At 41.5% G+C, this 22,821-nt stretch overlaps 1 protein-coding gene across 2 annotated transcripts in view; it reads left to right on the forward strand.

The window, feature by feature from the left end:
• gnao1b (guanine nucleotide binding protein (G protein), alpha activating activity polypeptide O, b) overlaps positions 1-22,821 on the forward strand; it is a 231,476-nt gene that overhangs the window by 185,323 nt on the left and 23,332 nt on the right. Inside the window, exons 5-7 of one of the 2 annotated variants that reach the window (XM_043707217.1) lie at positions 13,158-13,286; positions 17,967-18,096; positions 22,445-22,598. In XM_043707217.1, coding sequence (XP_043563152.1) covers positions 13,158-13,286; positions 17,967-18,096; positions 22,445-22,598 — 413 coding nt within the window. The remainder of the gene's footprint in view (positions 1-13,157; positions 13,287-17,966; positions 18,097-22,444; positions 22,599-22,821) is intronic. The other variant, XM_043707218.1, reaches the window with a different exon arrangement.

The raw sequence follows: 22,821 nt of genomic DNA on the forward strand, positions 1-22,821 counted from the left end.
GTTCACGTTCCAAGTCACTTGATCCTCCATATCTTTTAGATGCCTTGTCAACTGGCCCTGTGCATAACCGCACCTCTCTTGATCCAACTCCGGTGGTATAACCTGGGGGTTTTATCACATTCCCTCTTACCCCATGACTCAAACTAACCTCATGGTGCACAGTCTTCCTTCATCAATGAGAAAATTGCTCGTTTTACTCTCAATGAAGCAATCTTTCTCTTATCTCCAATATCTTTGTAACAAATGAGCAAAATTGTTGAAAAGCAATGAAAACAGCACACAGTTAATTTTAAAAGGCCCAATATTTATTCTCGTGTGATGTTCACAGCCCTATCCTGGAGATGAATCTTCCATTCCTGGGGGTTCCAGGGCACTTTGGCAGAATTGGCTCCCCAACTTGATTTCTACTCACATTTTGCAACTCGCTGAACACAGTCAGCTCCTTGAGTTCTGTCGGACAGTGATTTTAGTCACAAGCGACAGTCCTTCAGTTACTCACGGGCAGGCTGTACTCAGTTCAGGAATAGCCCAGGAAGAATGAGCGAATTCAAGATGGCAAACAAGGTGAACTTATTAGAAATCGGGAGATTTGTGTTCCAGACACTGTTGAACTTGTGCATTGAGATGACACAGCAAATTAGTGAGTGGTTTATTAATAGCTCAACATCACCAAGAGATCACTTCAGTACTGCTACAAAGAGTCTTTCAATGAAAATCCACTCCCTCGGGCTAAAGAATACAGACTCTGTTTAATGAAATGAGGTTGAACCTTTCCATTTCTGAACCCTAACTGCTCCCAGATGGTTTGATGGATGCAGCCTTGGACATTTATCTTTTGCACTCTGCTCAGGGCCTGTTCAAAGGCCCTCACTCCCTTTGTTTTGAATGATGTGAAGTAGGTTTTGTGTATGTTGGTAGCTAAGTGCACCAGGAGGGTATGTAATAAATACCGACAGCCAGCAAAGTTAACAATGTGAAAGCATGGAGAGCTTGGATTCGATGCAGTTTCAATAAGATGTTTGTAAATCCAGCAGAAACAATTCACAAAGGAAGCAGTCAGCACGGGAGGGCAAAAAAGACAAGTGAGTGGGAGATTGCAAGGAGGAAATGGAATGACAGGAGATAAAAGAAGCAAGATGGCGCAAGCTGCAGCAAGGCAGCATGTGTTGCTATTTTGTTTGCTGCACCCTGGGCTTCCTGAAACAAAATTGAAATATTCCACAGGCTATTGGAATCCTCCTAGCCTCAACAAAAACATACACTCGACCAGCTGATTACACTTCCATCAGCTCAAAAGAGGCAAGCACAGGGGATTATAATAATGTAGCACATAAATCTTATTCTAATGGATTATTATCATATTAATTGAGTTTTTGGTGCTGTTTTAGAATTATAATATTTCAAAAGGTAATATCTCAATTGTGATGGCTTGTCTGATATTGTGTATGAAATAATGACATACAATTACAGTATAACCCATTTAATCTCCTGCGAGCTTCTGTTCGCTGCCTGCCACACACAATGCATCAGAGTAATTACATAAGGCCGTATGGAAATTTTGTACAATGTATCAGCCCTGTATACAGGAGGAGTGTTAAGCTCTTTGCAGGGCACCGCTGTACCAGGATCTTTCCCTTTTGAAGTCTGGCTCACAGAGTTGGGCATTGTCATTCTTACTTAAAATTCTCTTCAATGCAATGGCTCCTGCTTGAATATAATATCATTCTCAGAACTTAATTAAAAAGGGTTGAACTAAATTAGTGACAACACTGTATTCTCAAAGAATGAGATTACATTATTTGGCCAATCAGCCCATTCTATCCACATTGTTCTACTCAGGCCCTTGTTCTGACCGATGGAAGGAATAGACTTCCGGATCAGATTTTGACAGCAAGTTATACTCACTGTTTGTACTCCTCCACCCACAACCTCCCACCCAACCTGCCCACCCCTTCCACCCCACCAGCCCCCCTCCACATCCTCTTATGTAAATCAATAAGTGCTATGAATCATAGGAACATAGGAATTAGGAGCAGGAGTAGGCGATTCAGCCCTCTGAGCTCACTCCGCCATTTAACATGATCAAGGCTGATCTTATCCTGGTCTTAACCCCACTTTCCTGCCTGCCACCCCACACACCTCTCTCCCACTTTTCATCAGAAACACATCTTTTTCATTCTTGAATCTGTTGGTTGATTCTGCCTCCAGTGCATTCTGTGGCTGTGAGCGCCACAGATTCACAACCCTCTGGGGGAAGTAACTTCTCCTTATCTCAGTTTTGTACCTATCCCCTCTCACTCTACATCTACAATCTCTTGTTCAAGACTGTCCCACAAGGGGGAAATCTTTTCAACATCCACCTTATCGATCCCCTTTAGCATTTTACATACCTCAATCATATCCCCCCTCATTCTTCTGAACTCCAATGAATACAAGGCCAGGCTATGCAACCACTCCTTGTCCGACAGCCCTTTCATCCCTGGAATCAACCTGGGTACCCTCCTCTGAACTGCCTCCAGTGCCACCACATCCTTCGCCAAGTAAGGAGACCAAAAACGGCCATAATATTCCAGGTGTGGGCTCACCAATGCCTTATATAATGGTCACAACACTTCCTTACTCTCATCATTCAGTCCTTTTGCATTCTGCCTGTTGTTTCTCTAGCTTGATGCACTATGTAAACTGTGAATACATTTTAAGAGCGAGCATCAGATATAGAAACAGAAAGGCACGGTATGTTTCTTCTTTCTCAAGGGCTCCTCTTGAGGGCTAATTTTTGATTTACATTTGTCTGGTTTTGGTTTTCAGGGCTGCTTTTCCATTCTGACTAACTCCTTTATTAGGCGATATAGTAAGGCACAAAATTCTTTTGCAAGGGCTCTTCTTGAGGACTGTTTGTCGATTTTTAGGTGCTACATTTTCATTTGCTAATCCATCTAGATAGTTATATTATCTTCCATACTTGTGTTGATGTACTTAGACTTGCACAGAAGCAGAGTTAGAAGAATTCATCATTTTCCTCAATGGTTATTACCACCATTAAACTTAAAACCACAACACACATGGAAAGGATTCATTCCTTGCCACCATGGTATGTAAATTGAAATAAGGTAGCAAGCAAAGCTTTTTTTAAAATAACTTATGTACTTTTACACAAGAAAGACGATCATCCTAAATGCACCTTCTGTAAACTGGTGAGGTCATAGCTAATATGTTTCCATTACCATGTGCACAAAGCTGGACGATTTTAACCAGGAAATTACTAAGCTTTTTAACTGCATGTCAGACCTCACTCTCAGATTTAAGTAGAGCAATTGATACAGCGTTCATCTGCTACATTTTTTGGAGCTCTTCTTTCCCCTGCTGTTATCACAAAAGAGTCAGTCGGCCGCTCTGCCACCAACAGGGCTTGGTCCCTTCCTAGGCTCAGCTTTCCACTCCTGAATCTCAGTCCCTCCTACCTTCAGACCTTGCCCCGCCAACAGTCAAAAGCTGCTTGTCCTTGTTCTTCCCCACACCCTTGTTCAAGGCTGTCAACCCCCTGCTTGCCCCCATTCTTGGAACTTGGCTTCCCCTCACCGACGGCCTTAACCTACCAGCTGTTTGCTGTTTCTCCAATCCCATGCGGTTCTCTCCCACATTGGTTTACTAATAAACCAATTAGTAACAAATCAGCAGCAAGTACAGGAAAGAACCAGCCTGTGATTTGGAGGAGCAGCACGTCCATATGTCCTTCCATCCGATTAAAGACCTTTTTCTGATTGGAAAGCCTCTGTAAGTAGATTTTCCAAGGTGTTTTTTTTTTTAATTCATTCAAGGGACATGGACATCGTTGGCTAGCCAGGATTTATTGCCTGGGGATTACAAGAGCAGATTCATTCACTTTCCCTGCCATCATCATGGGCCACTGCATCCAAGATCAAAAATGGCTGAGAGATAGGAAATGGCCATTTACCAGAAGAATGGTAAATAGGTACCTCTCAGGCTATAGGAAGGTTTTGTAATGCAGTCCCCCAGGATTTGAGACCAGGACCCTTGATGTATGTCAATGATCTAGATTTACCATGCAGTGGACAATTTTGTTTTTAGTTTGCGGGCAATACAAAACTTGGGAAACATCAAAAGGTGCGAGGAGGGCAGCATAGAACTTGAAAAAGACATAGAGAAGTTAATGGAATGGGCAGATGAGGTTCGATGCAGAGAGGTATGAGGTGATGCAAATAACATGGAGAAAGAGTGCAAAAGAAAAGGTACTATTCTAAAAAGTGCGCAGGAGCAGAGAGACCTGGACATATATGTGCATCAATCATTAAAGATGCATGACAGGTGGAGAGCAGTTAACGAAAAGCATACAGTATTCTAGACTTTATTAATAGTGACATAGAGTACAAGGGCAGGGTATAAGGCACTAGATTGACCTCAGCTGAAGCACTGCATACAGTTCTGGGCACCACACTGTAAGAAGGGTGTGAAACTACACAGGACATTTATAAGAATATTTCCATGGATGAGAAACTTCATTTATGAAGATAGTTTGGAAGAGCTGGGGCTGTTTTCCTGGGAGAGAATTCTCTTTTACTCTCTTAAAAGGATCAAGAATGAGATGCACAAATTTGAAATGATGGAAACAATAGTTTAGTGATATTGTGCCTGCATTAGTAATCCAGAAACCCAGATAATGTTCGGGGGACCCAAGTTCAAATCCTGCGATGGCAGCTGGTTGAATTTGAGCTTAATAAATATCTGGAAGCAAGAGTAGAATGATGGCCGTTGTTGATTGTCTGGAAGAAAACATGGTTCACGAATGTCCATTAGGAAAGGTTAGTGCCATCCTTACCTGGTCTAGTCTCCATGTGACTCCAGACCCATAGCAATGTGGTTGACCATTAACTGACCTCTGGACAATTAGGCATGAGCAATAAATGCTGGCCCAGCCAACAACGCCCACATCCTGTAAATTAAATCTTTTTAAGAAGTGATTTGCAAAAGAAACAAATCCAATATGAGAACAAGCAAGTGGTTTATACCAGTGACAATACACTACCTGGAAGTGTGGTGGACTGGGCCAGGCTGTACCTCTGGGCTTTTCTCTTATTGGAGAAATTTGTCACTCTGTAACTCTCTTTCACCCTATCCGAATGCCCACAGCATCCCAGGCTTCCACAGCCTTGCCTTGCTTTTATGTGGCTTTCCACACGTACCTCGCTCAATTTGCTGCCAGAGTACCTTGCTGTTTAGTGCAGACACAAAGCCGGGAAGGTGGTAGGTGTCAGCAAGTACTTGCCCAACGGTTCCCAGCACAGGAAGTCAAGGGTAGACTCCGACAATCGACCAGGCACTGCTCAGGGCAATGAGAGTCAGGATCTTCTCTCCATAAGGGGTGAGAAGCCAAATGCCAGGCATCACACCACCCATCTTGACCCTTCCTGCCGTATTGCAGTCTGATTTGCTCCTGAATTGTCAGAGAGGCAGGTAGCGAGGAAGATGAATGAGGTTGACACAGTTATTACAGTTAGTGCAGTTGGGAAGTTGTTCCATGTGAATAAATAGGCAGTAAAGATGTCATGCAGGGCTGGTGGTGGATGAGGGAAATGGAGAAGATGTTACAGGCGATAGTGAGAGTGGTAGAATGTGAACGTTGGTGATAGGTGGGTACAGGAAAGGAGATAGAATGGGTGTGAGGTAATGGAGAGGAGGTGGTGGTACTTAATGGTGGCAGAATGAAAAAGATTGTTGACTTTCTTCCTACAGTGCTGGGCATTCTTCCAGCTGGCTGATTCTGCTTTAACCTAGGTGGGCAATCTCTGACCAGGCTGGCATGGTCTGTGGTGTCTTGACTGCCTCTGCTGGTCTTGGGGCAAGAGGCATTTCTGCCTGTGCACTATCTCATCCAGCAGAGTCTCCAGGTCCCTGTCCACACATGTGTACTGATTGAGGGCAGAGCAGAATGAATGTGACTGAATCTTGGTTGGCGTCTATGGCTCAGAATGTGCTGTAACTTGTACTTATCAACATTTTTATCTAGGTGTAGGTGGCTGATGCTTGCATTGAGTGATGTTTAGCTGAGGGCCTTTGGAAGTTCTTACATGAACATTGCAGCACAGAAGGAGATCTCTCAGACCACTAAGTCTGCACCATTCAGTGAATAGGACCTGAGATGTCTTCATTGGAGAAGGCAGGCAGGACATCAATTTGAGTTTATGTCTGAATGATGAATCTCTGACAATGCAGAACTTCCCCTACCCTGCACTGAAGTCTGCGGCTGAACTAGCATTTTCAAAATTCATGGCTGTCTGATTCAGAAGCAGGAGTGTTCCCACAGAGCCCAAGCTGAAAACTTAACAATACAAAGGTGAAGTCACAACAGGAAGGGAACAACAAAAGCAGTCAGGCTCGGGGAGGGAAGAGATGATGAACAGAAGGAGGAGTGGGAAAGGAGGAAGCCTTAGTGTAACTATACAATTCATTGTCATAGTGAAGATACTTGTATCTCACTGCCGCACCATTTCCCCCTTCCCGATCCCAACTCCAAGTTGTATTATTGGGAGATGTTTGGGCTGGGAGAATACAAGGGCATCACATTAGCAGAGGAGTTGGATCCTTTATTCAGCACCTTCTCAACTTAGATGACCACGGGAGCATTGACTGAGCAGTTGTTTCACTGAATCAACCTATGGCTAGGTCTCAGCATGAGATTTTGATTTAAGACTCAATCAAAATTTTTTATGTGGAGAGCTGTATTCATCTTTCTTGAATACCAGCCTTGACGGAGGGCTGCATTCACTTTGACTTATTCTGTCAGTCAGAATTGAACAACTGAATTATGTCACCTTATTAGCTATGAAGCAAACAGGTCAGAGCTCTTCTGGTATAGGGGTGATGTCCAACCTCTGAGGCCTGGGTTTCAGTTCCAGCTTCTACAGAGGTATGTCATAGCATTGCTGAACAGATTTAACCAATCAGGAAATCCCCTGGAAGAAAACAGCCATTGGCTGAAATATGATAGTAGCTAGTGCAAAGTCCTGCCAAAATCCAAACTTTTTGAAAACAGTTGAAGAATAGACTGTGATATGTTATAGTTAAGCTCTCAGAGCAGCAGCAGGAGTCCGGTAATCTGAACTTTGTACACTGTCTGATATGAGCTTATGTTTGGAGCACTACCTCCCCCAGTCTCTCAGTGTAGCAAGCAAGCTGTAAAAGTATGACTGCCACTTTGTAAAAATAGAATCAACAATCTTCAATGTTTTCAGTGCGTATAATTGCTGCTGTTTGTGTTATTTCATTTTCCCCTTATCAGCTTGTCCTAATCCCTGCTGTTTCTCATCCTGCACGTTAGCCCACAGTGACATCATATTTTTGCCAACAGGATCCATGTCTACCTCACCATAACCTCTCTCGACCCAACCATTATCTCCCATTTGTCAACAGCTTGGCAAACAACTTAACCATCATTCCCATTTCTAGCCTCTGTGAACCCAAAGCCATCCAGAACTCTGCTGTCTGTAATTAATTCGCAACCAGTCCTATTGAACTGTTGTCCCTGTGTCAACTGCCCCACATTCGCTCCCAATCTAACAGATCCCTTCATGACTGCGTTGGTTTTGGAGTTGAGAGGGATGGTTTATGAGGAGGGATTAGGTAAACTGGGACGATGCACTTCGGAATTTAGAAGATTGAAGGCGTATCTTGTAGAAACATGTAAAATGATGAAGGGAATCAATAACGTCGAAGCAGGGTGGTTGTATTTACTGGCGGGTGAAACAAGTACTAGGGAGCATAGCCTGAAAATAGGGGGGAGCCGACTTAGGACTGAGTTGATGAGAAACTTCTCCACCCAAAGGATTGTGAATCTGTGGGCTTCCTTGCCCATTGAAGTAGTCGAGGCACCTTGTTGAATGTTTTTAAGGCAAAGATAGATAGATTTTCAAACAGTAAAGAAATTAAGGATTATGGTGAGCGGGCAGGTAAGTGGAGCTGAGTCCTCAAAAAGATCGACCCTGATCTTACTGAATGGCGGAGCGGGCTCAACAGGGCAGATGGCCTACTCCTGCTCTTATTTCTTATGTTCTAATCATGTCACTCCTCTCAATCGCCAAGTACCCCTCCCAACGCTCTTCTAGAATATTTTCTCTTCTCTAATTCTAGCAACTCATGCATCCCTGATTATAAGTGCTCCATTGTTGCGAGTCTGTGTCTTTAGCTGCCTAGGCCTTAAGCCCTGGATCTCTCTCCCCAAATCTTTCAGCCCGTCTGTCCCTTTGAACCTCCTTTAAGGCATTGTCCAATACCTCCTCATGCAATTTGGTATCTAACTTTGATTAGTGATGGTCGTGTGAAGTGGCTCAGTGTGATATAGTGTCAGTAAATATCTGCAAATTGTTGTGATAGCACTGTCTCCTTATCGAGTAACCATAGACAAGTTGCAGCAAAGCATCCACGGATGGAAAATAAGAATTCTTTCTGTGTTTTGTCGTAGGATTTCTCTGCTAATTTGCACAATTCCCAGAGGTAGTAAAAATTCAGAGTACCATTGATCCAGGGAAGTCCCACCTATGCCAGGATATACACTGGGATTCAATTTCAAATAATATCCAATAAAAACTGCTATGAACTGTAACCACTAAGATGCTGCATGTGTTGTATTGATGTTTGAAATAATGTGAAACCTTGCCCCACTCAGAAAGCACTCCGGTTTCATCACTGGCTGTACTCAGCCAGCTGGGCTGTGTGAGAATGAATCTAATCCAGGGAGATGTTCAGGAGAATTAGAAATACATGCACAAGCATCAATTGCATGCAGTTCAGCTTCGTGGGGTGCAGAACAGACGATTGACTTCAACAGGCCAGTGACTTTGCTATTGAGGTGGAAAATCAGACGGTTATACAATGGATGTTCGATCAGTCATTATCCACTTCAAAACATAGCAAACTATTACTCCTTTAATGCCTGGGTTCACTTTGAACAAACAGTTCTGGGTATTACATAACAATGGTCGTCCATGGGGTTATATCTCAGCATATAGTGTCTCCTCCAATTATTATTTGTGTTATCACTGCTGATAAAATAACAGACAGAGGAATGTTAAGTGTTCATACCCTGATATTGGATGCAATTATTCATAGGCAACGACACCTACCAGTGTCAGTTTGAACGAATGAAGAATTTTCCTCTGGCTGGTTAATTAATTTTGTACGTAGAACATTATCTGACACTCCGTCATATTTGTCCCATGGATATTTGAAGCACTTCTCCCTCTATTAACACAAACCAGTTTCACTTGCCACCCCAACAAACCTGCAAAGCTATTTTAACATCAGACTGCACGACAAATGCAATGCAGAATTACTCAGTGCTAAAGTGCTTGTTAATTCTGAATTTCTATGCGCTAATCTTTCAAAGGCATAAATAGATGCCAGGGGTGATTCCATAAGTTGGCACCCTCTGTGGGGTGCAGCTGTCACAGAGTGAATTGCAAAAGCACAACCCATCATTTCCTGTCCACTAAAACTAATGGCGATATAATCAATGACTAGACACTCCACATTTCCATATTGGTGTGCTACTTGTGAATGCGACTCCCACCAGAATTTATACTCCCTGGATTATAAATTCACTCTCTTGTGAAATTATATCGCCTTTCCTTAGATTTTGTTGGGCAAAAGCTTATGTCATTAATTTGTATGTAAGCCAATGTAATTAAATCATTTTGAAAGATGCTCTACCGCCAGCTCTGAATTGGTTTGTTTGTAATGCTATCCTTTGCCTTACTTAAACTAAATCAAATTGGTGCAGTGCTCACAAAATTTTCATTGAAATGGTTTGGTTTTATTTCACTGGTTTTGGTTTGCTGAACATTTGTTGGGATTATGCACAGCTCGTCATCACAAAGCACTTGGAAAAGAGGAATGTGAGACTTTACGTTGACAACACTTTCACCTACTAATGTCTATAAACTTCAAACTAAAACAGTCATCAGTATATAACCTGGTAAGAGTGCTTGTGTCACAATGGTAGTATCCCTACCTCTGGGCCAGGAGACCAGCGTTCACTCCCACCTGCTCTGTACATCTCTGAACAGATTGAATAAAAATATACATACCCTGCAAAGCCAGGCATGATGGATTGCAATGCAAAGTGCTCCCCCTTCACACAATAATGCAACTAAAATAATCATCAGTGCATTGGGTTAAATATAATGGAATTTTCGAACAAGTGGGATTGGGTTTAAAGTGAGAGAATTTGTGATTGGATTAAAATTGGAGGAAATCATTGAATGACTAATTCATAACTACATGATGTGATGCATCCAGTAGAAACAGGCAAAGCTTAGTATTTAACTGCTGTTGACTCTCTGTTAGAGCCTGCAATGGTAATGTTTAATGGAATTATCAGAGATTTGTAAACATTTATTGATTTTGTGCTTATTTGCTATTGAGCTTTGTGAGACAGGTACTTGTAAATGTTCCCAGTTAATGTGATTTACTGCACTTATAAAATCATATTTATTCCGAACTCAAGACTTTGCAATTTGAAGTCATGGTATAGAATCTATTTACAACTTAAGTGAAAATATAGCAAAAATCAGACTTGATAGCTGATAGCCATTGAAATCCCAAATTACTAATTCCGACTACATCTTCAGACCTCCAGTGAAGATAAGAGTAATTCTCTTTGACACATGAAGCTGAGTAAAGCCTTCTACCAAAGAAAGCTGTAAAAAACTAGCCAGGAAGATATCTTCAGTAACTTTAATGTATATGGTTAAACAATAGTCTCTATCCAGTTTGAGAAGTTAATTATTGTTATTCATTGGTAGAATGCTGAGATTAAGATACTTAAATATAGCAGGTAACCTTCACCCCTGCAGTGGCCATTCAAATTCACTAGCAGTAAAGGGGTACGTGAAAGAGTTCTTGTCTGCTTAATTACAGTCTTAACTTGCAGAAAGTAAAACATAACTCGCCTGTTCCCCAACCTTTAGCCTTTCCAAAAGACCTAATTCTATTGCACAGAATTGATAGCTCTGTCATCTCATTCAGCCAGTATTGGGGGTGGGGAGCACCAAACACCATAGGTTGGTGTGAAAACCCCTACAGGACCCATGGGGAATCATTAATTCATCTCCTTGAGTATGAGTTCCCAGATTAGCCAGCAATGGTCTGCCCGGCTAGAACACATTATCTTGATTTGGTGATGGGAAAGCATTCAGTTGTAAGAGCACTTCTAGATTTTAAAAATATATAATGCATACCCAAGGGGTAGGTGATGGCTTCATGGTCTTATCACTCAACAATTAATCCAGAGACCCAGATAATGTTCTGAGGATCTGGGTTTGAATCCCACCATAGTAGATAATTTGAATTCACTAATAACCTGGGAATAAGAATCTGATTGTCGATTATCACAAAAAAAACCCATCTGGTTCACTAATGTTCTTTTGGGAAGGAAACTGCTGTCCTTACCTGGTCAGGCCTACATGTGACTCTAGACCCACAGCAATGTGGCTGACTCCTAGCGGCCCTCTGGGCAAATAGGGATGGGCAATAACTGCTGGCCTAGCCAGCAATGCCCACAGCCCATGAATTTAAATAAAAAGCAAACTCAAAGAGCTCTTGTGGTCCAGAGGTAGTGTCGCTGCCTTTGAGCCAAGAGGCCTAGGTTCAAGTCCCACCTGCTCCAGAGGTTTGTGGTAATAGCTCTGGAACTGGCTAATTTAAAAACAATAATAAAATAAAGCAGACACTGGAGAGCTCTTAGGAGAAAGTGAGGACTGCAGATGCTGGAGATCAGAGCTTAAAAATGTGTTGCTGGAAAAGCGCAGCAGGTCAGGCAGCATCAAAGGAGCAGGAGAATCGACGTTTCGGGCATAAGCCCTTCCTCAGGAATGAGGAGTGTGTGCCAAGCAGGCTAAGATAAAAGGTAGGGAGGCGGAAGATGAGGCGCTCTTCCTCCAGGCATCGTGTTGCTATGGTCTGGCGATGGAGGAGGCCAAGGACCTGCATGTCCTTGGCGGAGTGGGAAGGGGAGTTAAAGTGTTCAGCCACGGGGTGGTTAGGTTGGTTGGTGCGGGTGTCCCAGGGGTATTCTCTGAAATGTTCCAGCAACACATTTTTAAGCACAGGAGAGCTCTTGTTGTGCCATGGTCGTATCCTTACCTCTGAACCAGGAGATCCCAGAATTGAGTCCTGCCTGCTCCAGGGGTATGTGATAATAACTCTGGAACAGGTTGATTTAAACCAAAATAAAATAAAATAGTGCATACACAGCCTGGCCAAGTTGACTATAGGCAGGTCCGTTTAGCGGATTCATTTCTGACCCTCTTCCATGCCCAGGTATCATTGAAGAGGGTGCCTGTAATGCCCACAAATAGTCTTGATGCCTATATAGAGAGGTGGGCACCTCAGTGGGTAAAGTGATTTATTTCTGCCTTTATTTTGATTCAGCCTTCTCCCTCATTCACTACCACCCCTGATTATCTGATAGTTTGCACTGACCTTAGCAGACCTTGCATGTAAGTATTAATTTGGCTACATGGGTGACTTACTGTTGGTGATTAATAGGTAAAAACAAAAGCCATGGTGATTTGGTGCTGGGAAAATAAGCACCTCCAGATATAGAAAAGAAGAAAAAAGTAAAGCAGACCCAATTACTCTTGTGACAGTGGTATTATCCCTGCATCTGGGCCACAAGACGCAGTTCAAGTCCCACTATGCTGGAAATGTCACCCAACAGATCTAAACTGGTTAATTCAAAATACTTACAAAGCAGATCCAGGGACTCCTGTGGCATAGTGGTAGTGTCCCTACCTCCGAGCCAGGTGACCGAAGTTTAAGTCCCAACTATTTCAGAGGTATGTAGTAACACCTCTGAACAGATTGATTAGAAGATGTCAAGGGACCCAGAGATGGGTCTGGAACCGTCTATCCCTGGTTGGAATGAGCCTATGTATGCCACAAGTAGTGGCTCTGTTTTGGAGTTCGAAAATAAATGATTTTCTTTCCAGTCAGGCCACTTTTATAAGTGTTTGATTGATTTACAACTGCGATTGCCTCTAGAGATATCTGATCACTTTGTAATGCAGCCCATTATTGGGTAGTCCAGCACTTGCAGTGTAATTTGAGGATTTGTTTCATAATTACTTTCTTCTCTCCCTCAGTTACCTAGACAGCTTAGATCGAATTGGAAGTAATGACTATCAGCCAACAGAGCAGGATATCCTCCGAACCAGAGTGAAGACCACTGGTATCGTAGAAACTCACTTTACATTCAAAAACCTCCACTTCAGGTGAGTCCAGTTAAATAAAACAACACCACACTCCCCTGTCCAAATGGAAAGCAATTGGTTTCAACATAAAGGGGATCATTAACAAAATCCTAATTTATAAAACCCATTCACATAAACAGAGTTAAAATTGGATCCATTATGCATGACTGTATTTGATGTGTTCAGTTGAAGATTTTAAAAAATACAGGTGCATCAACAAATAGAAGGGGTTGATTACCCATTTGCTGTTGCCTTGATAGTAAATACTTAGGGATTTCATGTAATCTCCGTGCTTTATGGATTCCCCCCCCCCCTCTCCAACCGTCCACCCCAGTGTATGTAGTTAACAGACTAGAATGAGTGTGTTCCTCAAAGACAGAAGCTTCTTTCATTCAGTCACTTCAGTCAGTCACAAATGACATTGTGCAAGTTGCAGTTAGAACAGGTATAACTAGTTTGAAGGTATTTCTGAAAAAACATGTATTTTATTGAAGCTTTTTGTCCAATGCCTTGCCCTGAGAAATGTACCAGAGAATGTTCTTTTGAGTGGAAACAGGTACAATGTGTTTACTTGTTCTTTCTGTCTGCAAAAATCAAGGTCCTGTGTATTAATAAACATAGCTGCTGGTAACTATGAGTAATTGCAGAATTGTTCAACAAATGTTACCCCATCACAGAATTACATCCAGTGTTGGACACTATTTTGAGTTTTGCACACACAGGCTAGTTGGTTCTGGCCCCACAGGGCTATGGTATTTAATGTGACCCACCAGTCTTCAGGATGTGTGACCAACATATCTGGCATCACACTAGCACTGAAATTCACATAGCACCACATTCACGTTTATGGCATGATGGCAGCATCCTCTTAGTGGCAAACACCATCATGTTGCAAATTCATACAGTAGGTAAACAGTTCATCTCACCGGCTTTGTAAACCTTGGGGTAATCTAAAGTGGACCGGGGACTTGTCTGAACTGAAAGCCATGGCCTTGGGTCTGTTGCTGAGTCAACAGGAAATGATCCAGTAAGGGTAGCTATTATCCCAATGGATGGTTCTAATATACCCCCAGTCCAATTGCCAACCAATGAGTCCTCTCTCCTCATACAGAATATAAGCATAGTTTTACATTGGAATTCTTGAGAATTGTCCTGATGAGTGCAAGATGAAAAGGTTCTACAAGATGAGTGTTGCCGAAAAAAGACACAAGTTCTGTTCACCAAACAACTAGCTCAAAGAGGCAATCACTCGGAGCCCTAACCCCTCACAGCTGTGGATCATGCACAGAAAATGTTAGAACCCTAACGCTAATGTCATACAATTGCGCAGAGAGACACAATTGCGCCGCCCTAGTGTCAACACAAAACATATAGTTGTCCAGCACTGTGTGATTATGAGGATAGATTGGAGAAATTGGGACTGTTCTCCTTGGAGAGAAGCAGGCTAAGAGGAGATCTGATAAAGGTTTCAGAATTTTGAGTGGGCTAGATGTAGCAGATAGGGAGAAACTGTTCCCATTTGTGAAAGGAACAAGGGAGCTAAGTCAAAGATGAATTGCAAAAGGAGTAAGTGAGGAAAAACATTTTTACTCAGTGAATAATTAGGATATTCAATGCACTTGCTGGAAATGTGGGTTCAATTAAGTACTCAAGAGGCATTGGATTATTATTTGAATAAAAATAATGTGTGAGGGTATGGGAAACCAGCAGGAGGTTGACACGAGACAACGATGCTCATTCAATTAACTGGTGCAGACACGATGGACCAAATGACGACCTCCTAAGCTGTAGCAATTCTGTGATATGTCTTGTAAAATGTTTGAGAGCACAAGGTGCAGTGAAGATTCTGAGAGAAATGATTAAATCGAGTATCTCCAGTCCACAAATGGAAGTTGAATCCTTTGGTTTGAATGATCTCAGTGAGGAAAAGCTGAGGACCAGGAGACCAAGGATAGACATTTGAGAGATTCGGAGACAAAAGTTTGATGACAGATTTGACAGGGAAGAACAAAAGTAGCTTGAGCAGTCCGTCGGAGCTGGACATCAGAGGAAGATGGGGTGGTCGACCATGCCCAGCAGTGGCTGCATAGAATTGACGCCCCCTGGCCACTGACGGCATTTGTGGCTTTAATTAAGGGCAGTTTCAATGCAGTAGAAAAATCTGGTTGGAGAATGTTAATATGGATTTGTATGCGTGGATTTGAGAGGCTTTTGTACTAATCCTGCATCATGCTCATTTTTAAACCTGCCCATACATTAGCAAATTCAACTGTACAACCTGTCACTGTGGAATTTGAAGTCCCAACCCCTCGAGAGCTAATACACTGTTGAACTGAATGCATCTCAATCACAGGGGAGTCCGAATAGAACACCTGCACTTATGGACAGATCTGCCATACACATACAGATGGCAGTGTCAGAACAGTGACCCCTCACCTGCCGAATGGAGTGTCAGACCCTTGGAATAGTGGTTCAGGCTGTTTCTCATTCCCCAGACTCCAGTTTGCATTTCAAAAGATTTTCCATTTCGCTAAGTGACTTATTGTAATGAATGATTAAGTGATTTTATGAGACAGTTCCAGATACCCGCAGGTTGGAGATCATGGGAGTTGATAGCAGGGGGTTTTCATTAATTAGTCTACATGGGCACTGAGACACTGCAGACTTTTGATCACTGAGCTTTTCAAGGTCTGCCAGTCATTTAACATAAAAGTCCAAAATTTACATTTCTCTAAAAAAAACTATATTATTTCTTAGAAAATAAATCAATCAAAGTGATTAAATTTTAACTGATGCACATTCACTTCAGCACAATTACAGAACTGATTTGAAAAATGGACCATTGTAAGTGAGTGGGATAATTACGAGACTAATAGATAACATACAGTTTAGAATCTAATAATCTTTACCTATGCTAGTTCCCTCTAGACCAGTACCAAGGCTAAATCCTGTATCCAAATTTGTGCTTAGCACCTACTGTTCTTTACTCAGTCTAAGCTAGGGGCCAGCAGATACACTTTAAACTCTGCCAACATATTTTCCTGAACCTGTGCAAGACCTGCATTTAGTAATCTAACGAGTATCTCTGACATCTCCAAATCTACATCCTACCCTTAATGCCATGCTTTTGGAAATGGTGGCTGGGATTGCTAATTCAATGTCTGCATGAAGACTACTCTTGATTGTGTATGAAGATTACTTTCTGATGTTTAAGTAGATGGAGAGATTTACTCCTGTGTAATCATTATCAGGGCTGAGGATGTATAAAAAGAAAATAGGGAGTATCCACATGTTATATGTCAGGCTGCTTTTATTGTTGTACTTATCATGAAGTTCGTCCCATGTATGTACACTATCTACATGCATGAAGAACCTTTGCCTTCCCAGTTATGAGTCATACAAGGCTATATTTCCCATTCCTGCATCACATCAGTCATGCTGGAAGTTAGTCTCAAGCTGATTTTCAATGTCACAAGGATTCATCAGCATGCTGACTGTTCTTCTCTTAACATCCTTTGTCACCCACACGTCAGTTCGCAGCCTTTCCCTTGATCTCCACATGGTCTTCTCCTAATCAATGCGCCTATCAATTTCTATCTATCACCTTTCAAGGTGCCAGTCTTGTATTATATGCTTACAGATTGCTGTTGGCTCACTTATACATTGTGCTGTTGTACCAGAGCCATTCTCTCATTGCTCTTGAATGCTACCCATTGCCCACTTTGCACAGTGAATTCTATAAACACCAGTTCCTGCTTCTGTGCCTTTTGTTAATACAGCACTGTGGACTGTAACTTGATGCCTTAAAATCTCCGGTGGCTGAAGTTACTTAATTGTATGTCTGGAAGAGAGATACAAATCAAGGCCCGCCACGCCTCGGGCTAGTGTTAACTTGCCACTGAAGCATTTCCCGATCTTTATTCTTCTAACTCCCATCAGTATAATTTTTTTTTCACATTTAGCTTCCCTATGAATGTAACTATTTTATTTACCTCAACTTCTCTCTGCAGTATCATGCCACACTGAGTGAAACTGTTTCTTTGGAATTTCTCATTAGATTTATTAGTGATTCTCTTATATTTATGGCCCATGGTTTTGGATTCTCCCACCATTAGAAATATTTTCTATATGCCGGCTCTATCAAGCCCTGTCTATATTGGTTCCTGAACCAAAGCAGAAGTTGCTGGAAAAGCTCAGCAGGTTTGGCAGCATCTGTGAAGAGAAATCAAAGTTAACGTTTTGGAGTCAGGTGACCCTTCCTCAGAACCCGTTTTCTCTTCACAGACGCTGCCAGACCTGCTGAGCTTTTCCAGCAACTTCAGTTTTTGTTTCTGATTTACGGCATCCAAAGCTCTTTTGGTTATTGTTTATGTAGTTTCCTGGCCAGAGATCGCATGAACTGATCACAGAAAACAACAAGTCTCACCGTCCAGTCATCAGTGAATAGCCTGTGCTCAGCCTCCCCAACCAATGTCAGAAACTTTGTGTGTTGGGAATTACAGCACAAGGGCACATGTAATGCTCTGTGTAGAACAGCATGGGGACACCAATACCTCCTGGAGGTATACTTTTGTGGACAGTTAGGAATATTATGCTGAATGTTGAGAGTGTGACAGGTTAAGTCCACAACTCGTAACTATTTGTACCCATTTGTCAATCATCGGGTCTTACTGAAGAAAAGTTGTTCTATTTTCTTCACAGGCTGTTTGATGTGGGAGGTCAGAGGTCAGAGAGAAAGAAATGGATCCATTGCTTCGAAGATGTGACGGCAATTATTTTCTGTGTGGCACTGAGTGGCTATGACCAGGTGCTCCATGAGGATGAGACCACGGTGAGTCGTGCCCCAGGAGATAGCGTTGGCTCCCAGTGGTTAATGTGTGGAGGTTGTTTGATAGACCCCAGAATGATTGTTCAGCTCTCTGTAATTGTAGTGTATGCAGTGAGAGACAGACTATGGATTTATGAGCATGCTGTGTGTGTAATGAGTGTCTGTGTTCATTAAATCGTAGAAGTGAAATTAAGAGAGTCTGGGTAGGTTGTTTGACTGGACTTGAATTGAAGGAAGGAGCAGGTTCTGATTCCTCTTTATCTGCATTGAATTATATTACGTGCAAGAAGATTTCTTCCCATTGTGTTAGAAGTGCTGGCAGTGTTTTCTCTGCTGATGTCTGAGATATGAAGGAGATGTGATGAGCTATGGTACCTGGGTATTTATTTTGTTCATGACACAGGACTGTGATGCCTAAGATAGATTGCTTGTGACTGACGCGCTGACAATCAGTTTAGGCGTACTGCTGGAATATGACGTTTACATAGAAGCATGTTGACTGGTTTCCTGGTGCATTCACTGGTCTCTCTTCTCTACCCCAGCCACCCAAGATATTAACTGCCACAAAATGTCTTTTAAAATGTACTTTTATTTTAAGAGATCTGAAAACCACAGCAAGAGCATGTTGAATCTAAATCCAGGCTTCGAGAACAGAATGGGAACCTATCTTGTTGGATACCTGCTGTTTTGTAATCCAGTTCTAGGATTCACTGACCTGCCCAATCAACTCTTTTAAATCCAGCAGGAATACCCCTTTTGTGTTTTATAACAGTAGCTTTATTTTCATTCAGGATTTCTAATGCAACAAATGAAATTCCAATTGATTCCAGGCAAGATTTAAGAGTCTCTGGCTTTCATGTGTTAATCGGACAAGTCTGGGAGAGATGTATTATTTGAATGCAACCTCATAGCCCCTTTCATATAACCTCTCTTCGTTCACACCCATTGTGTAAAGTAGGCTGATTGTTAGGATTACGTCCATGTTAAACACATTGTTGACTCATGATTTTTTTGCTTCCTAGATCCAGGACTATGTGCTCAACTTAATTTGTTTTATAATATCACAGTATTCCTTCCTCTAGGAATAATGAAAAGGAGAGTGATTGTATCAAAATGATGACACACCCATGGTTTGGTTTCTTGTATTCCTGAGCTAACCAGGATGATTACTGTCAAAACTTTGAACCAAGCTCCCCCAGTCTGAAAGTGTTATATATAAGGAGTTATTGATGCAAGACTGTCATTATCGGCTTGTTCCTGGAGAAGCTTGCATCTATTGTGTGTTAACATGTTAAGCCACATGTATGATTGTGGAATTTTGTTCCAGGGATTTTCAGTTACTCAATTGATTGGCCGCACAGCTGTACAACTTTGAACTGGACTGTATCTCTAAATCAAGCCTCACCCCTTCTGTGTGATTGCAATAACAGTTTGTTCCATTTATTAAATATGTAATCACTGTATTTTTCATCTTAATATTTTGTGCAATTAGCAGCGAGTAGTTGAAGGGATAACATAGTGCCACATTGTCTCAGTGGTGCTCATAATTACCATTGCTTTGTGTGGACTGTGCTAATCTTGCTTGTACTTTGCTGAGGTCGGTTTTATAACAATGGAAGATGTCCAACTCTGCAACAGATACAATCACAGACTCCAAGCCACCATTGAAAACTTAATTGATTTATACTGATTTAAAAAGTGCTGGATTTAATTTTGTACATGCAGATGATGATCAGTAGGCAGCATTGATCATACCTGTGTATCCGGACAGGATAGTCAGCATGTGGATCAGAGTCCCAAAGAATCTTTTTATTTTGGGCTGATTTGACACCAATGCATGGATCTGAGTCAATGCTGTTGGGAAAGAAGATTGATGGTTCTTCATAATATAGGGTCAGAAAGTATGATGTTGGAAAAGCACATCAACACTTTTTGACTGTGATCTCCATTGTTTGCAGTCCTCACTTTCTCCTCCATTGTATACGGTAATGCTGGTGCTGCTGTCAGAGTTAAAGACAGAATCTGGGTATTACTTAAAATAGGAAGTAACGGGTGAAGGGATCAAGGTGGAGTCATTGGCACATTGATCATACCATTTTTATGTGGAAAGCTTGATCAACTTAAAGCCTACTTTCAAGATTTTGAAAAATAATTGGAGTTGTATTTTCACGTCTGGTGCCACGCCAGGTCAAAAACCTTTAAAGTGTATTATAATTCAGTTTCAAGCTTATGTAGTTAATACATCGAGGAAAGTGACCACTTCTTGGTCTGAGAAATGGGAAGGTCATGAACAGCAAAATGCTGAAAATCTGAATGGAATCTAAGTAAGCTGTGCTAAATATATGTTAGACCTGAAACAATAGGTTACGATTTAAGAATGGCTACTTCTTCAAAAAGGGCGGGTTGTACCATTTATCCAAGTGTAGATAATACTGAAAATGTTCCAGCATTGAAATTGACAAAGGTTTCATAATGTAGCCTTTCTTTGTATTAGTTGTTGATTTCATTCAGCCCTTCCAGCATGACTCTGACCAAAAGTACCCAAATGACCATCTTGGCATTAATAAGAGGCCGTTCAGACCTTCCCTCCTTGGGACATTATTTGATTATGTACGTAAATCTTCTTTCAAAGTAAACAGACATTTGGAATGTGAGACTAGGGAGACTTGTGGCAGATTTCTGTAACTATGGTTATAGTCCAACAAGTTTAATTGGAAGCACTAGCTTTCGGAGTGCTGCCTCTTCATCAGGTTGTTGTGGAGTACTTGATTATAAGATACAGAGTTTATAGCAAAAGTTTACAGTGTGATGTAACTGGAATTATACATTGAAAAATACTTTGATTGTCATTCTAACAGATGAGAGGCTTAACAAACAATCAAGGTATTTTTCAATGTAAAATTTCAGTGACATCACACTGTAAACTTTTGCTATAAATTTTGTGTCTTACAATCGTGTACTCCACAACCACCTGATGAAGGAGCAGCACTCCGAAACCTAGTGCTTCCAACTAAACCTGTTGGACTATAACCTGGTGTTGTGTGATCTTTAATTTTGTATACCCCAGTCCAACACCAGCATCTCCAAATCATGGATAGTACATGTAAGAATGATTGCGTATCACATTGATGTTCAATAAACACAAGGTGGCAGCATTATGATGTAAAGCATGATGAGGTGTTCAGCCACTGTCTTCAGTGAATGGTATAACTGAAACTGCAAAACTGTCTTTTAGTTGACAATCTGAGAATCTCTAGAAACAAATACAATCAAAATATTCTATTTGTGTGAACGTTCATCGGTTTTGGGCTAAATTCCAGTCTGTTCATTGTGTAAAGAGACAGCTTTCTGGGTCATGCTGCATAGATGCTAGTGATTTTTGTTTTGGACTGCACTGTGACACAACAGTGTACCTTCAATGTGGTGTGACTATACCATGACTCTGGGTGTGCTTCGTCCTCCTTTTGCCTGCTCTCTGGTATCAAGTCCCTGGGGAAGGAGGCAGCCTTCCAGCTCCAGCCTCACGCTACAGCCTCATGACACCATTCCACCACCGCTGACTGATACAAACAAAATGCTAATAATGAGATTTTGCGACACCAACCCAAATTGGCAGGTATGAAGCTTCTCTTGACCAAGAATTGAAAACAGCAGTGCGACCTCTGGCCTGGACCTTGTCACAAGCTCCATGTAAAAGACATACAAAGTCTTATGCAAATGTTTTTTCTTCTATCTTTTATTTTGCCTAGGCATTGGTCCTGTAAAATGTAAAGTGTTTTCTTTTCGTTGTCCATGCATTTGGTAGTCTTCCTTTTGGCTCCAGACTAATGTCTTCATGACCTGACATTGTGGTGTTCATGGGTTACCAGATTCTTAATCTGTTAGCGCTTTCACTCCAATCTGTCAAAAGCCATCTTTAAACCATTGTCGCTAATAAAGCTAAAATTTCATGGCAAAATCTCAAAGGTCAGGAGGAGGCCAGGCACTGACTGTTTTCAAGTCTGGATTAATTCAAGGATCTCTGACATTCTTGGTTAATGTATCTAGTTAGTTTTTGCCACTGCTCTCTGGCTGCATGGTTTCTATGTCGAGAGATAGAGAAAGGCAGTGAATCTTCAGCTGTAGTTCCTGGTACATGCATGGTGCATGATTTAAACATTATATAAATAAAATGACTGGTTTTAAATAGATCCAGTTGTAATATGTAAATTGTTTAAGTACCTTCAACCTGTAATTAATCTGCAATTTAACATAGAAATTTTAAAATTAGATCCTTGCTGAGCTGTCAAGATAGAATTGCTTTAGTTTGTCTCTAGATGTTTAGTGTAACAAAGAGCATTCTTTCTTTCAGAATCGCATGCATGAGTCGATGAAGTTATTCGACAGTATCTGTAACAACAAATGGTTTACAAATACTTCCGTCATCCTCTTTCTCAACAAGAAGGACATATTTGAGGAAAAAATTAAGAAATCTCCACTAACAATCTGCTTTCCTGAGTACACAGGTAACTTTAGGTGACCACCACATCTCTCTGGGTGGGTAAGGGGAAGGAGCACGACTGGAAAATTAATTAGGTCATTAGTTTTAAAGCTCTGTGACTTGAACTTAGAGTTTAGAGGTTAACATACTGAGACCTTATGTCTCCAACACTCAAAAAGACCTTAAACCCTCAACATTCAAAAAGATGATTTTAAAGATACTTGTATCTGGAAATAGAATGAGAATGT

This window comes from Chiloscyllium plagiosum, chromosome 17 (assembly GCF_004010195.1).
Source record: "Chiloscyllium plagiosum isolate BGI_BamShark_2017 chromosome 17, ASM401019v2, whole genome shotgun sequence".
Taxonomy (NCBI): domain Eukaryota; kingdom Metazoa; phylum Chordata; class Chondrichthyes; order Orectolobiformes; family Hemiscylliidae; genus Chiloscyllium; species Chiloscyllium plagiosum.